The 13650-nt window shown below is 43.5% G+C and overlaps 2 protein-coding genes across 4 annotated transcripts in view; both read left to right on the top strand.

The window, feature by feature from the left end:
* LOC102197957 (GTPase IMAP family member 8-like) overlaps window positions 1-4393 on the top strand; it is a 10334-nt gene extending 5941 nt beyond the window's left edge. Inside the window, exons 1-5 of one of the 2 annotated variants that reach the window (XM_013911274.1) lie at window positions 1514-1612; window positions 2068-2781; window positions 2856-2977; window positions 3082-3766; window positions 3856-4393. In XM_013911274.1, coding sequence (XP_013766728.1) covers window positions 1531-1612; window positions 2068-2781; window positions 2856-2977; window positions 3082-3766; window positions 3856-4040 — 1788 coding nt within the window. In that variant the 5' untranslated portion in view covers window positions 1514-1530 and the 3' untranslated portion in view covers window positions 4041-4393. Of the gene's footprint in view, window positions 1-1513; window positions 1613-2067; window positions 2782-2855; window positions 2978-3081; window positions 3767-3855 lie in introns of those variants that run through there. The other variant, XM_013911273.1, reaches the window with a different exon arrangement.
* A 52-nt stretch (window positions 4394-4445) lies between these two features.
* Window positions 4446-13650, top strand: LOC102206580 (far upstream element-binding protein 2). Of its 2 annotated transcripts, XM_005734547.2 has the most exons (18): window positions 4446-5556; window positions 6152-6260; window positions 6346-6405; window positions 6531-6567; window positions 6679-6731; window positions 6807-6878; window positions 8299-8356; window positions 8493-8667; window positions 9158-9256; window positions 9337-9435; window positions 9573-9675; window positions 10395-10516; window positions 10721-11014; window positions 11114-11229; window positions 11334-11422; window positions 11705-11911; window positions 11998-12212; window positions 12308-13650. In XM_005734547.2, the coding sequence occupies exons 1-18, from the start codon at window positions 5428-5430 to the stop codon at window positions 12314-12316; spliced, it is 2046 nt and encodes a 681-aa protein (XP_005734604.1). In that variant the 5' UTR covers window positions 4446-5427; the 3' UTR covers window positions 12317-13650. The 2 variants fall into 2 exon arrangements, with proteins under 2 accessions (XP_005734604.1, XP_013766726.1); XM_013911272.1 differs by lacking the exons at window positions 11998-12212; window positions 12308-13650 and having other exon boundaries at window positions 11618-11772.

Below are 13650 nucleotides of genomic sequence, written 5' to 3'. Positions count from 1 at the left end.
CTGGCGCCACCGGGCCCTCTGACCACCACCAGTAGGCAACGGGTGAAGTGTCTTGCCCAAGGACACAATGACAGAGACTGTCAAAGCCAGGGCTCGAACCGGCAACCTTCCGATTACAAGATGAACTGCCATCTCTTGAGCCACGATCGCCCTATTTTTGTCATGAAATAACAAGGGAATGAGCGTTACCCAGCAATGAAACTACTTATCAGTCAGTGTCTGCAATCCCTAAACAGTTAAACAAATGATGCACCTAACTGCAGCCAGGGAGTAAAAAAAGAGACAACAGTTCAAAGTACATGCCACACCTTATTTTGTGAAGAGTTCCTACTTGTATAGTTGTCACTTTAGTCATCGTTTGAATCAGAAATAGCTTTGTTTAAAACAATGGCTGATAAACATGCTGTTTCTAGCCTCGGTGAGTCGTCTTATGTCATTGTAACAGAATATAGGTTTGATTTTTGCTACTTGTTGATTATTTGTTGATAAAGTACGACTGTTTAGAGTGTGATCACACTCATCTCTCAGTGTGATCACACACAACAAATCTATGTCAGCAAAGCTGCATAGAGAGATGTAGCTGTAGTACTTGTGCCTAAAGCTGTTATTATAGTTTGGCTTTGAATTTAAGGGCAAATTCAAATAGACAGGATGAAATGTTGTACCGATCCATATCACACTGAGCTGTCTGATGGAAACATGATCTGATGACTGTTTATGTGATACTTCCTGTTTGTGTTTAAGGGCACGTCCATGTCTTGACAAAATACATGCAGAATATAATGATCTTTCTTTTTCTAACTAACGAATAATTTCGTGATTGCTAACAATAATTAAACTTTTAAAGTTATATACCACTCGTATAAACAGTGCTGCATCTGTGTTGCAGGGCACAGTCACGACTCTCCAGAGTTGAGGATCGTGCTGATAGGTGGCAGAGAGTTAACAGGAGAGCCCAGTAATAAGAGTCTGAGCGGTAACATCATACTGGGTCAAAATGTTTTTGACACCAGCAGCAGAACTGCCCAGAGTGTGGCGGGGCAGCAGGAGGTGCATGGCAGACGGGTCACTGTGGTGGACACTCCAGGCTGGTGGTGGCACTATCCACTAGAAAACACCCCAAAGCTGGATCAGATAGAAATCCAGAACAGCGTCCATCTGTGTCCCCCAGGACCTCACGCCTTTCTTCTGGTCTTTCATCATAGCTTTTTTTTGCCCCAGATCTTCATATCATCTTTAAACGAGCACCTGAAACTTTTCCACAGGGATGTCTTGAATCACACCATCGTACTGTTCACTGCTGAAGATCCATGGGATGAAAAAAATGTAGAAACTACAATCAGTGAGTGGTCAGAAATGCAGTGGATTCTTGAGCAATGTGGAAATAGAAAACATGTCCTCTGTGTGAGTAACAGGGAGGACAGCAGTCAAGTTGAAAAGCTTTTTGAGAAAATCGAGGCAATAGTCGCTGCAAATGGAGGTCGTCACTATCCCATTGATCGTGCTCATGGAAACGCTGTGAGGGAGGAAATGAAAGCAATAAGTGACAGAGCATCTAAGAGGTTTGATGAGGTGCAGACACACAGAAGGAAATTCAGAGCACTAATTGAAGGTACGGCCTCACATTTTACAAAATACCCACCATGATAGAAAGAAGAGGATAAATTTGAAATAAATGGGTGAATCCAGATGTTTGTGATCAAACACAGAATCACAGAGTTTTGTAAAACAATTTCTTAAACATAAATAATGCTAATAAAGCTCCAAAGTAAAATGTCAAAGAAAATATTTGTACTTATACTAAGTCAAGATCTTACAAAGATATTTTAATGTGCTAAACGCAGTGATCACATGACGAATATAAAATTGTGCTGTAACTATAAACTGTAGATGAACTACAACCATTTGCCTTGTAGATGTCATGTCTCACAGCCAAATATGGCTTTCGCAGTAAGAGGAGCTCTCTTGATAAACTATGTGACACACATCATTATCTAACCATCAAATGTAATTTGATGCATGAAACTACATTGAAACTACTGATTAGTTTACCTTCCGATTCTGCAGGTGGTAAAACCCCACCAGCACATTTAAGACTAGTGATGGTTGGTGCTCAGTGGTCAGCCAAGAGCTCAGCTGGAAACACCATTCTGAGGAAAAAGGCTTTTGCTGTTCATCACAGAAGAACAACGATGTCCTGTGAAATTAATCACGGCGTTCTGGGAGAAAGGACACTCGCAGTGGTGGATTCTCCTGGCTGGTTCTATAACCACACCCTTCAGGACACCTCTGAGACAGATAAACATGAAATAGAGAACAGTGTGTACATGTGCACTCCAGGACCCCACGCAGTGCTCCTCGTGGTCGGCCTGGCATCTGCATTTAATACATCCTTCCACAGAGCAGTCCAGGAGCACATGAGTCTGTTTAGGGATGATGTCTGGAAGCACACCATTGTTCTGTTCACTAGAGGTGATTGGCTGGGAGTGAAGACTGTGGAAGAGCGTATAGAGAGTGAGGAAGGTCTGCAGTGGCTGATGAAGCAGTGTGGGAACAGGTACCACGTCCTGGACAACATGAAGGATAATGATGAGATGCAGGTACAAGATCTCCTGGAGAAGATTGAAGAGATGTGGGCAGGAAATGAAAACTCACATTATGAAGTTGATCTGGATCGTGAGGCACAGCTGGAGGCCAGAAAAGAGGCTGAAGGAAAATTAGCTAGAAGGATCAGAAAGACCACTGAAAGACAATCAAGAATACTGGGAAAGTTATTTGAAGGTAATCAAGAAATCATCAAATAATTATGGCATTATTTTAGTCACTCTTTCAGTTTAAACTTTACTTTTTTACAGGAGAGAGGCTGACAATCACTGACCTGAGGATTGTACTGCTTGGCAGAGAGGAATCTGGGAAGAGTATGGCAGGAAACAAAATCTTTTTCAAAACGATATTTGAGAGAAGTTTGTTGAAAAAGGTAACCCAATATGCTGCCTGAATTGAAATGTGATATAGAAAGGATAAGATTTAATTTAATTTATCAGATCTGTAACAATTGTTAAATTAAAAAAAATTGTGCAGGAATTCGAGGACCGGAGAAGAACAGAAAAGTGTGTAAAGCATGAAGGAAATTTAGGTGGAATAAATGTTGCAGTCGTTGAGACTCCAGGCTGGCCTGCTGACACGACGGCTCCTGTCTGGCTAAAAGAAGAAGTTCTCCGCAGCGTCTCCATGTGCGCTCCAGGCCCTCATGTTTTTCTCTTGGTTGTTCCCATTTCCAAAGCATTCACAGAGGAAGACCACAAAGCACTGGTTGAGCTTTTGATGCCCTTTGGAGAGAGAGTGTGGAGACATTGCATAGTGTTGTTCACCTGGGGAGACTGGCTGAATGACAGACTCATTGAGGAGCACATTGCAGGAGAGGGGAAAAGCCTCCAGTGGCTGGTGGAAAAGTGTGGGTACAGATACCATGTCCTCAACTGCCATGGTTTGGGTTATCATTTTCCTGTCAAACTGCTCTTCCAAAAAATAATTGATTTGATCACACGGAACAAGGAACAATGCTTCACTGCTGAAAGCAAACAAGGGAAAAAACACAAACTGCCCTGGCGATCAAGACAGTCTGTGCTGACAGAAGAAGAGTGGAACAGGAGGGAGCAAGAGCTGATAGACCGAATGTTGACAGCTGTTGTAAATGAACCAGAAGAGCCAACACAACCATTTGTGAAGCGAGGAGCCAGCTTGGATGGAGTTTTCATTCCAAGCAGTGAGTTGATATTAATTAGAGAAAACTGAATTTGTTTTGTATTTTTACTTGTGGGTATGATATCAAATAGCATTCAATTTCTGTTTCAGTGAGCGGAGACGCTCCCTCCGAGTTTGGGAACATGTCAGAACTTTGGAATCAAAGAACACGTGCCAAAGTGTCTGAATGGCTGAAGACCAGAGCTGGAAACTCTGATTTCACCTCGGGGATTGGCAGCATGAGCGCCTCAGCCAGTCATGTGGATGAAAGTCCTCTGCCTGATGAAAATGATTAACCAAAAATTCCCACAACGGACAAGATAGTTATTCATTAGAAGAAAAACTCTATAAAAACTCAAATGCAGGAACTTGCTAAGCAAACTAAAAAAAACTAGATTGAAACAGAGGTACTAAGATCCTGATTTTTTAAAAATAGGTTATTTTTTTATGTAATAAGCTATGCAACCTTCAGTTGGTTTTAATATAGTTAGCAGATTCTCGTTGTCAAAACGGCTGATGCCACCCTAGCCCAAACCTTATATTTGCCCCTGGTTCTACATTAAATGGTTCAGCGTTAAGAATTCAATAAAGATTTTATGTTTGACTGTTTTCTGTATTTTGCTTGTGATAAAAAACAACAACTTTGAAATGTAGACTGTAATAATTTTGCAACCCAGTACTTTCACTCTAAGAAAAGAAATTACTGCAAAATGCTGCAGTGTAAAAAACTTACTTCCTTCTGTTAATGCCCTAATTTAATTTCCATACATTTTACTGCATAAAATTATGTTTAAATAATCATTAGAATTACACATTTTGATAAACATATTTTAAAGATGCAACTAATACAATGCATTTTTTTTAAACTACAAATTTACGGTGTCATTGATATGTTAGAAATCGACAAGCCATCAAAGAAATCTTGCGTGTTCCACAGCTCCACTCACAGTTACTTGAATACATGACAAAATATTTGTCCCAGTGTTGATTCAAAGTCCATATAGCCCAAGTCTCTCCGATACTAGAAACTTGGAGTACAAGTACAGCTGATATTAGATGCACCATAAGAATCACAGCTGATTTTAAAAAATCTGAAATGGTTGCTGAGTTTATTACGATAATTGCATTTCAAGTGTTTCATGATTTGGCTCAAACCTTACTCAGAAAACAGATTGAAAGGTCGACTGCAGTTTTATATTTTTAAGCAAGAGTCATCTTACTGGGAAGATGCAACTTGGGACGGAGGTGGAAAATACCTAAACCATGTTTACTGTAGTGCTGGACCAAAGTAGTTCATTTCTGCTATATTGCACCTGTATCCCACCACAATTAAAGTTCGGTTACTTTTCCTTTTTATATTTTTTGTTCATAATACAAAATCTATTTAAAAAACATAAGTTATTGGGCTTTGGATAGGCTGTTAAATCGCTCAAGCACAACTATTTTTTTTAAAATAAAAAGTCTCTTTTACATCCTGCATATGAGCTTTGATCATGTTTTGTATGATAATAAATCAGCTACCACCAAAACAACAATAAAATTGCGAATGATCCTCGCCGGCCTCCGTCGTGTCTCCAACCGGCGGTATCCTTCCCGTCACTTTCTTGATTTCCCATCCCACTCCTGCGTAGCTCTGATCCCGGCTTTCTGCTTCTCTCTCCTCTTCGGTCTTTTCTGGATACCATGTCGGAGTACAACGCGGTACCTCCGCCCGTCCCCGGGGCTCCTCTGCCCGGACAGGCGGCTGTGGGGAACGGAGCGGGGGGCGCCAAGAAGGATGCGTTTGCGGACGCGGTGCAGCGGGCCCGGCAGGTGAGGCAGGGATGAGACAGACAGCTAAGAAGCTAGCATGTATGAAGGCGGACACACCTGAGACCAGGTTAAATTTGACATTCAAACACTTCATGGTGAATGTGTCTACAGTCAGGCACACCTCTGCCGCTTCATCCATCACATGTCAGCGTCAGCGTTAGCTTTAACTGTCACTGAGGCCGGACAGTTTCAGCGTCCCACCAAATATCCAGTGTGACAACACTGAAAACCTTCAGAGAACATTATTATCTCCACTTCACTACCAGCTTCTTCCTCTGCGCTGAGCTACATTATGAATGTTAGTAGTTGATATAAAGGTGTTTCAGGATAATTCAGGTGTGTGCTGCAGCCTCAAGGCCAAAGAATAGAAAACACATCAGTATCCATCACATAGCTCATTAAAAAAATGGTGGATCTGATCCATAAAATAAACTACAGTCTTGCCAGAGGCATTCCCAGGATTTCCGTGGGTGGGGTGGGTTAACCCCAAGGAGGGAGCTTGGGGGGAAATCAGAAAAATGTGTAAAAAGCAGTAATACTGTAGATCTGCTGTACTACAGTGAACTATCTGGCAAATCTTCTGCTTGTGTTTCAGATCGCAGCTAAGATCGGGGGCGACGCTGGTCCTCCTGTGAACAACAGCACTGCTCCAGATAGTTTTCCCTTCACTGCGCAGAAACGACAGCTAGAGGACACAAATACTGGTGACTGCACCTTTATTTCGCTTTGTGATTATTTTAGTTCCAGGGAGTCTCCTATGAACATTCATTTCATTTCCTCCTCTGACAGATGAGCCAGAGACTAAGAAGCTGGCTGCTCAGAGTGACTTGGAGTCAGCCAAAGCGCTGTGTGAGTTCATCTTACTGTTGCATGCATTGTTATTTGTGACCTACAGTCAACAGTGGGTGTCTGCGTCCTCCACATTAGTCCGTTGGTAATCCTAAACCTCTCCCCTGCCTTGTTTTCTCACTCAGCTATTGGTGCACAGCTAGCTGCTCTTGCACAGCAAAGGTGAGATCTCGTACCTCTCAGGTGACTGTGTATTAATCTGACTTTGCTATTGTCTGATTTATTGCTTTTTCCCCCCCCACCTTTGTATCCCTCCTGTGATCATGGCATCAGACCCACCTCCACCACAGAGGAGTACAGTGTTCCAGACAGTATGGTGGGACTCAGTGAGTGTAGCCCAGCTTTATTTTAACACGTACTGTATACCACACTTTTTTTTAAACCCCACCTTCTCTCTTCAGTTATTGGCCGTGGAGGTGAACAGATCAATAAGATTCAGCAAGAGTCGGGTTGCAAGGTTCAGATAGCTCCAGGTACTGGTTGCACTCGTCGTCTACAGATACTCATCCTGGGCGTGAATGTCAGTGTAATTTGGGGTTTTCTTTTTTCAGGGTGAAATGATTGTACAGCATGCATCTTTAATTACTTTATAAAACAAGAATTTAGTGTACAAGTTTGGGTTTATTTTGGATTTTCTCTAATCCACATAGGGTCAAACCTTTACATACGCTCACTTAATGCTGTTCTTCACTGAAAGGCATTTAGTGAAGATCTAAGAAGGAGAATTGTAGATTTACACAAGGTGGGTGAGTCTCTTGGAGCCATTTCTAAACAACTGCAGATATCACAATCATGGATTCAAACAAAAAATATCTGAAGTAAAGTTTTTCAGATATGTCACCACTTTGCCAAGATCTGAAGAAGACCCCAGCGGTCACCCTCAGTTTAAAAGCAACTGGTTAAGATGTTTAGGAACAACCCAGGAACCACCAAGACTCAAGCCTGCCATAAAAGACTGCTGGAACACCAGTGTCACTGCCACAGTGAAACAAGCTTTACATCATCATGAACTGAGGCTACGTCCACACTCATGCGTTTTCATTTGAAAATGCATCGTTTTCTCTCCGTTTTGGCCTCCCGTCAACACTGAGACTGAGACTCAAAAACGCAGACTTTCTAAAACGACGTTTTCAAATCTATCCGGGCTAGTGTGGACGTAGTCTGAGAGGGTGCCGACCAAGAAAGAAGCCCCTGCTCCAAAGTGGACACCTTCAGGCTTTACTCAAATTTCCACACATGGACAAGCTGAATGACTTCTGGAGAAAAGCTTTATGGTCACGCTTCCCACAAGAGGCCTCTCCTTTACTACTTTGGAGGAGTAAAGGCACCTAAGAACACTGTATCTAATGCTGTAATGTCAAGCATGGTGGTGGTAGTATCATGCTCTGAGACTGTTTAGCTGCCAGTGGTACTGGTACATTGCACAAAGAAGTTGGAATAATGAGGAAGGAGGACTCTCTCCAAATTCTTCAACTTCACCTCAAATCAACAGCTAGATAAGTGAAACTCCGACACAGTTGGGTGTCCCACCACAATTCTGTCAGGAAGCGTGGTCAGATATCCAGCTGTAATTTTGCCAGAAGTTGTTTGATGACTACCAAAAGCATCCGGTTAAGGTACAACTCACTAACAGACATTTAACTTTATCTATACTTTTGAGACTGTGTGGATTGTAGAAAATCGAAAAAATATTGAAACTATATATTTTTAAGTCATTAAAGGTGTATGCTGTACAGTCACTAACCACCCTGGATAAAGAACAGTTCAAAGAAATGATTGAAAGCCTGAAATTACCATGACATTCATGCCCAGGATGAGTGTGTGTAAACTTCTACTGATTATTATTATTTTTATGCTCAGTTTGTTAAATATGTACATTTTCTGTTTGTGCAGACAGTGGAGGTCTTCCAGAGAGAAACGTCTCCCTCACAGGGACACAAGACTCCATACAGTGAGTTTTAGACGTCATACAAATACACTCATTGCGGTTTTATGTGGAAGCGTTTTAACGGTCTGGTGCTTAATTCTAAACACTAGAGTGATGTGTTTCTTAAATGAAGTAACCAATCAGCTCCTCCCTTGGTTAGGAAAGCCAAGAGGCTGCTAAATGAGATAGTCTCCCGAGGAAGAGGTACTCCCCCTCTTTCTTCTTATCATGACTCCAGCAACGGGCAGAACGGCGCAGTTCATGAGATGATGATCCCAGCCGGCAAGGCCGGCCTAGTCATCGGCAAGGGAGGAGAGACCATCAAACAGCTACAGGTAAGTTTCATGTTTTTTGCTTCAGCATTTTTAGAAGTCAGCATGACCCAACCAGAGTTGATTAGGCCAAATCTGAACCTTTTTCTTAAAGTCAGTATTTTCACATTAAAATAGCAGCAAAGGTCTGAGTTAATTTAATCCTGCAGGAATGTGAGGTTTTTAATTGGGTTTGTCTTACACTGGATCAGGGCAAGATCATGAGCTTTGCTGCAGACTGAAAGCAGTCAGCCTGATGCTTTATAGCAGCAATCCATGCACCATGCAAGGGTGGGACTAAAGAGGAGCACAACATTCATTTTAAAGCCATTATTGTTTCTAATTTATAATAGATAGTATAATTCTTATACATTAAGCTCACTGTATATAAAATAGCCAAATTAGCCTGTTAGTGTGCCAGTAAAAGCCTAAGTGGAGGCAACTCCAGTGTAGGTAAACACTTTCAAGTGCGTATGGCTGATAATTATGTTTCATTATGTGTTATTGGATGCAGGAGCGTGCAGGGGTCAAGATGATCCTAATCCAGGATGCCTCTCAGGGACCCAACGTTGACAAGCCTCTGCGCATTATTGGAGACCCATACAAAGTCCAGGTACAACTTTAAAGTCCTGTTATTGTGTCAAAGTAAATGTGGCATAGTGCCGAGCTTCCTGATCCTTAATGGTTTTTCAGCAAGCCCAGGAGATGGTGCAGGAGATTCTGAGGGACAGAGACCAAGGCGGCTACAGCGAAAGAAGCGAATTCAGCTCCCGAATGGGAGGCGGCATGGATGTAAGTTTGTGTGTCGGAGCAAGACTGGAAGTGACTGCAGAGGGTTTTTAAAAACTTTTTTTTTTAACCAAATCACAAACAGAGGAAACAATAGATGTGGGTTTTTTTTTTTTTTGTTTTTTTTTTTGTCATATTAGATCCCAGTACCACGACATTCGGTGGGTGTGGTCATTGGACGCAATGGAGAGATGATCAAGAAAATTCAGAATGATGCCGGAGTCAGGATACAGTTCAAACAAGGTGGGACGCTCTGACGACGGCGTTGTGGCTTCATTTATACGTCTTTCCCATTTGCTGATGTTCTGCTTTCCTCTGTTTTGGTCTCATTTAGCTGCCACCACTTAATTTAGTAAATTTAGTAAAATCAATATAAATGTTATTAGTACCAGAACAGATGCTGGCAGCTGGCACTGCCATCCATCAGAGAGTCTTTAGGTGGCACAAATCCCCTGGAAGTACAAGCCCTAAAACACATAATTACCAGGTTTCTCCATTGCAGTGATATTTTTTGAGGGGGTAAAAGTTTGCCTACAAATGAAGCGTCACAAACTCGCTGTCTAGCCTGACAGCCTGTGCATTTGCTGTACTTTTCCCCTTTGTATCAGGTGAATCTTTTACTCAGGCAGTGTGATTGCCTTTTGCGTAAGCTGTTGTGTAGAGCTGGTAAAATTGGCTCCTTTTCTTCTTCTATTGATTTGACTTGTATGTTGAAAAGAAAATCAGATAAAGAAGGATCCCTGCATAGATCCAGTGTTACAAGAACAATGGTCACATCAGAACGTCACCTGGCATGACCCTTTAGCGTGTTTTCTTTTGTTTTTTACCACTTTGCACTTTTTTTGAGATCCTAATTTACGGACTGCTGTTAATTCTCACTTTGACCGGTGCTGGAAGCTGACCTGATTGATTTCATTTAGTGTTAATCCCAAACGCTTAATGCACTTTTAAATCCCTTCCAGATGACGGGACCGGTCCAGATAAGATCGCACACATCAGCGGTCCGCCTGAACGCTGCGAGCACGCGGCTCAGATCATCAACGACCTGCTGCAGAGCATCCGGGTCAGAGAGGAGGGACAGGGGGTACGGATCAGCTGTCACACTCTAAAACATCATAAATCAATAGATGAAGGCCTCACATCATAACGTCCATAAATATTTGGATAAATTAAGTGCTTAGCCTTGTTTTTTTGTTGTTGTGTTTTTAACATAGTCAGATGAGGCAAAATCACCAGAGGCTGTGACGTACTGGGCATATGTGAAGTAATGTGGTATAATTGTCCACAGGGTCCCCCAGGTCCTCCAGGAATGCCTTCAGGCAATAGGGGGCGAGGTGGGGGACAAGGCGGTTGGGGTCCCCCCGGAGGGGAAATGACCTTCTCTATTCCCGCCCAAAAGTGTGGGCTTGTGATTGGCAGAGGAGGAGAGAACGTCAAGTCCATCAACCAGCAGACGGGGGCATTCGTGGAAATCTCTCGACAGCCACCCCCCAACGGAGACCCCAACTTTAAGCTTTTTATCATTCGTGGGTCCCCGCAGCAGATCGACCACGCCAAGCAGCTCATTGAGGAGAAGATCGAGGTGCTTGTCATTCTAGATTATCATTATTCTTAATTATTATTTCTTAAGTTACCGATCAAGAAGAACACTCGGCATGTGGCATCATGTGATGTGTTTCAGGGTCCACTGTGTCCTGTGGGCCCGGGGACAGCTGGGCCAGGTCCTGCTGGGCCAATGGTTCCTTACAGCCCAAACCCCTACAACCCCGGACCGCCTGGGGCTCCTGGACCTCCACAGTGAGTGGCTGCAGCTTTAAAGCAGATTTCAGAGAACTGACGACCCTGAGATGTTTTTGGTTTTTTTGGTTTTTTAAATAAGAAAGCGCTTCTTCTTTCCTCAGTGGTGGTCCTCCAGGTCCTCCCCAGTACAGCTCGCAGGGCTGGAGCAACACCTACCAGCAGTGGCAGCCTCAACCACCACATGACCCCAGTGAGTCACTGCTGGCTTCACCACCTCTGCTGATTTTAAGTGTTTACTGCTCAGCCCTCGCACTTATTTCTCACTATACTTGTTTTTTTTTTAATCTGAGAAGGTCAGCAGGAGTTCTGATGGAAATGTGATGAGATGCGGTGTCTTTATCTGTAGCAGCTCTGGCTCTAACCCTGTCTCTGTTTCCTCCCCCTGGTCTCCAAGCCCGGTCTCCAGGCCAGTAGCAGGGGCTCACCCTCACCCTATGAGGACCTCACCCCCTCCACCCTGCGTCTTTTCTAGGCAAGGCAGCAGCCAATGACCCCAATGCAGCCTGGGCGGCCTACTACGCTCAGTACTACCAGCAGCCATCGGGGGCTGCGCCAGCCCCGTACCCCGCAAACCAGGCTGGAGGTGCCCAAGCTGCAGGTGACCAGACCCAGGCTGCACAGACACCGGGGGGCCAGCCGGACTACACCAAGGCCTGGGAGGAGTACTACAAGAAGATGGGTATGAGTATGTTGCATATGTTAGGTAGTAATTTATGTAATTTTGTTGTTGTTATTAAATTTTTCATGTCTGTTTCTGTTTCTCAGCCCAGGCAGGCGGCTCTATACCCGGTACAGCAGCTGCAGCTCCAGGAGCAGCAGCAGGAGGAGGAGGAGGAGGAGGAGGAGGTTCAGCATCCACAACAGGAGGCCAGCAGGACTACAGCGCAGCTTGGGCGGAGTACTACAGGCAGCAGGCTGCGTACTACGGACAAACAGGACAGCAGCCCTCCGGCCAGCCGGCCAATCCCCAGCAGGGACAGGTTGGTGCAGCGGCCTCGTCGAGGTCTTGTTTCTGTGTGTGTGTTAATCTACCTCCTCACGTCTCACATCTCACCTCCAAACGTCTGTATTTTAGATGCAGTGAGAGTTCGTGGCAGAAGACGGGATAAAGAAGAGGGCTCTGAAGTCTTAGGCCAGGATCGATCCCTTTATTCATATATATTGTATCCGTTGCAACTAGAAGTGAAACGCTTCCCCACATGTGAACATCATCTGGATCCTTTTTTTGATAATAATGTGAACTGAACCCGATGCTCCTGTGCTTCGCTGCTGACGGGAGGGAAAAGACTGATTAAATGCGATCATTTCACTGAGCTACTCAGAGCTGCCTGAGCGTAGATTTAAATACTCACGGGAGCCCCGGAGCGGTTATTTCATTAACAGAGTTTTCAGCACATCTCAGTCATCCCTTAGCCCCATTTTAAAGTACTCACCTTCATATCCCAGTGTTGTATAAACTGACTTGCACAGAGGTTTTAGGACTATAATCATGTTATGTGTTCGTGTGTGTGTGTGTGTGAGACACAGGAGGAGACATGCCTCATTTGATTTTCTCATATTGGTTTTTTGCTTCCTCTGCAGAGGCTTGCAGGGTGTTTCAACACGTGTATATCTGGGTGACTGTGCGCAGGTTAGATTTATGCAGTCAGATTGTGAAAAGAAGCCCCGAGCTGCAAGGTTCAGAAGCACGAATGTGAATAATGTATTAATTGCCTCTGTTCATTTTAAATCGCACCGCTCAACACCTTTTTGCCTCTTGAAACGTCCCATCTCGTGAACTGTTTGTTCCACCTGACCGCTTTAGTTTTGGGTTAGAAGAAAAGGCCGGCTTACTGTGGACTAAAGGCTAAACTGGAAAGATGGGGCTGGGTGGGGGATAGCTTTTCAGATTTGGCCAGCTTTCTGTGAGTAATCATCGTTATTTCTTATCATTTGGAAAGTTCAGAAGGGCTTTCAGCACACCTCAGAATGGCGGCATATGGAGACTTTGAAGTGTAGTTATATTCTTGTGTAGATTGTACTGCTGAGTTCTCCTACAGCAATTTATCCCTCAGTTCATTGCCGTTTGTGCAGACTCCAGGTTGCATGTTGTCTTCCTTTATTTTGTAAAGCTTTTTTACAAACGCTGCCTTTTTTTTTTTCTTAATTGTCTTTCCACGGTCATTGTTTGTGTGCAAAAGTTTGAACTTTAGTCTTCCAAGTGTGTCCTGCTTTAACATATATTGTATATACACAAACTGTATATTCAGCAATATAAAGCTGCTGGTTTTCACTTCCAGAGATGTATCAGGTATGATTCTTGTATTCTGAATGGCAGCTGCGAGTCTTGCCTTTGGGTTGATATTGTGTTGAGATTGTTATAAACAGACGACCACCAGCAGCACTGATCTGAAATAAATATATCAGCTACTTTGAAAT

Source organism: Pundamilia nyererei, unplaced genomic scaffold (assembly GCF_000239375.1).
Source record: "Pundamilia nyererei isolate P.nyererei 1_Seehausen unplaced genomic scaffold, PunNye1.0 scaffold00059, whole genome shotgun sequence".
Lineage (NCBI taxonomy): Eukaryota > Metazoa > Chordata > Actinopteri > Cichliformes > Cichlidae > Pundamilia > Pundamilia nyererei.
Note: the sequence above shows the minus strand (reverse complement) of the source record. Positions and strands in the feature narration are given on the sequence as shown.

Bases quoted from the DNA above. Each gene is read 5' to 3' on its own strand.
- LOC102206580 (XM_005734547.2), top strand. From the start codon at position 5,428: ATGTCGGAGTACAACGCGGTACCTCCGCCCGTCCCCGGGGCTCCTCTG. The intron at 6,406-6,530 runs GTGAGTTCATCT...TTTCTCACTCAG, and splicing joins GGAGTCAGCCAAAGCGCTGT to CTATTGGTGCACAGCTAGCT. The intron at 8,668-9,157 runs GTAAGTTTCATG...TATTGGATGCAG, and splicing joins AGACCATCAAACAGCTACAG to GAGCGTGCAGGGGTCAAGAT.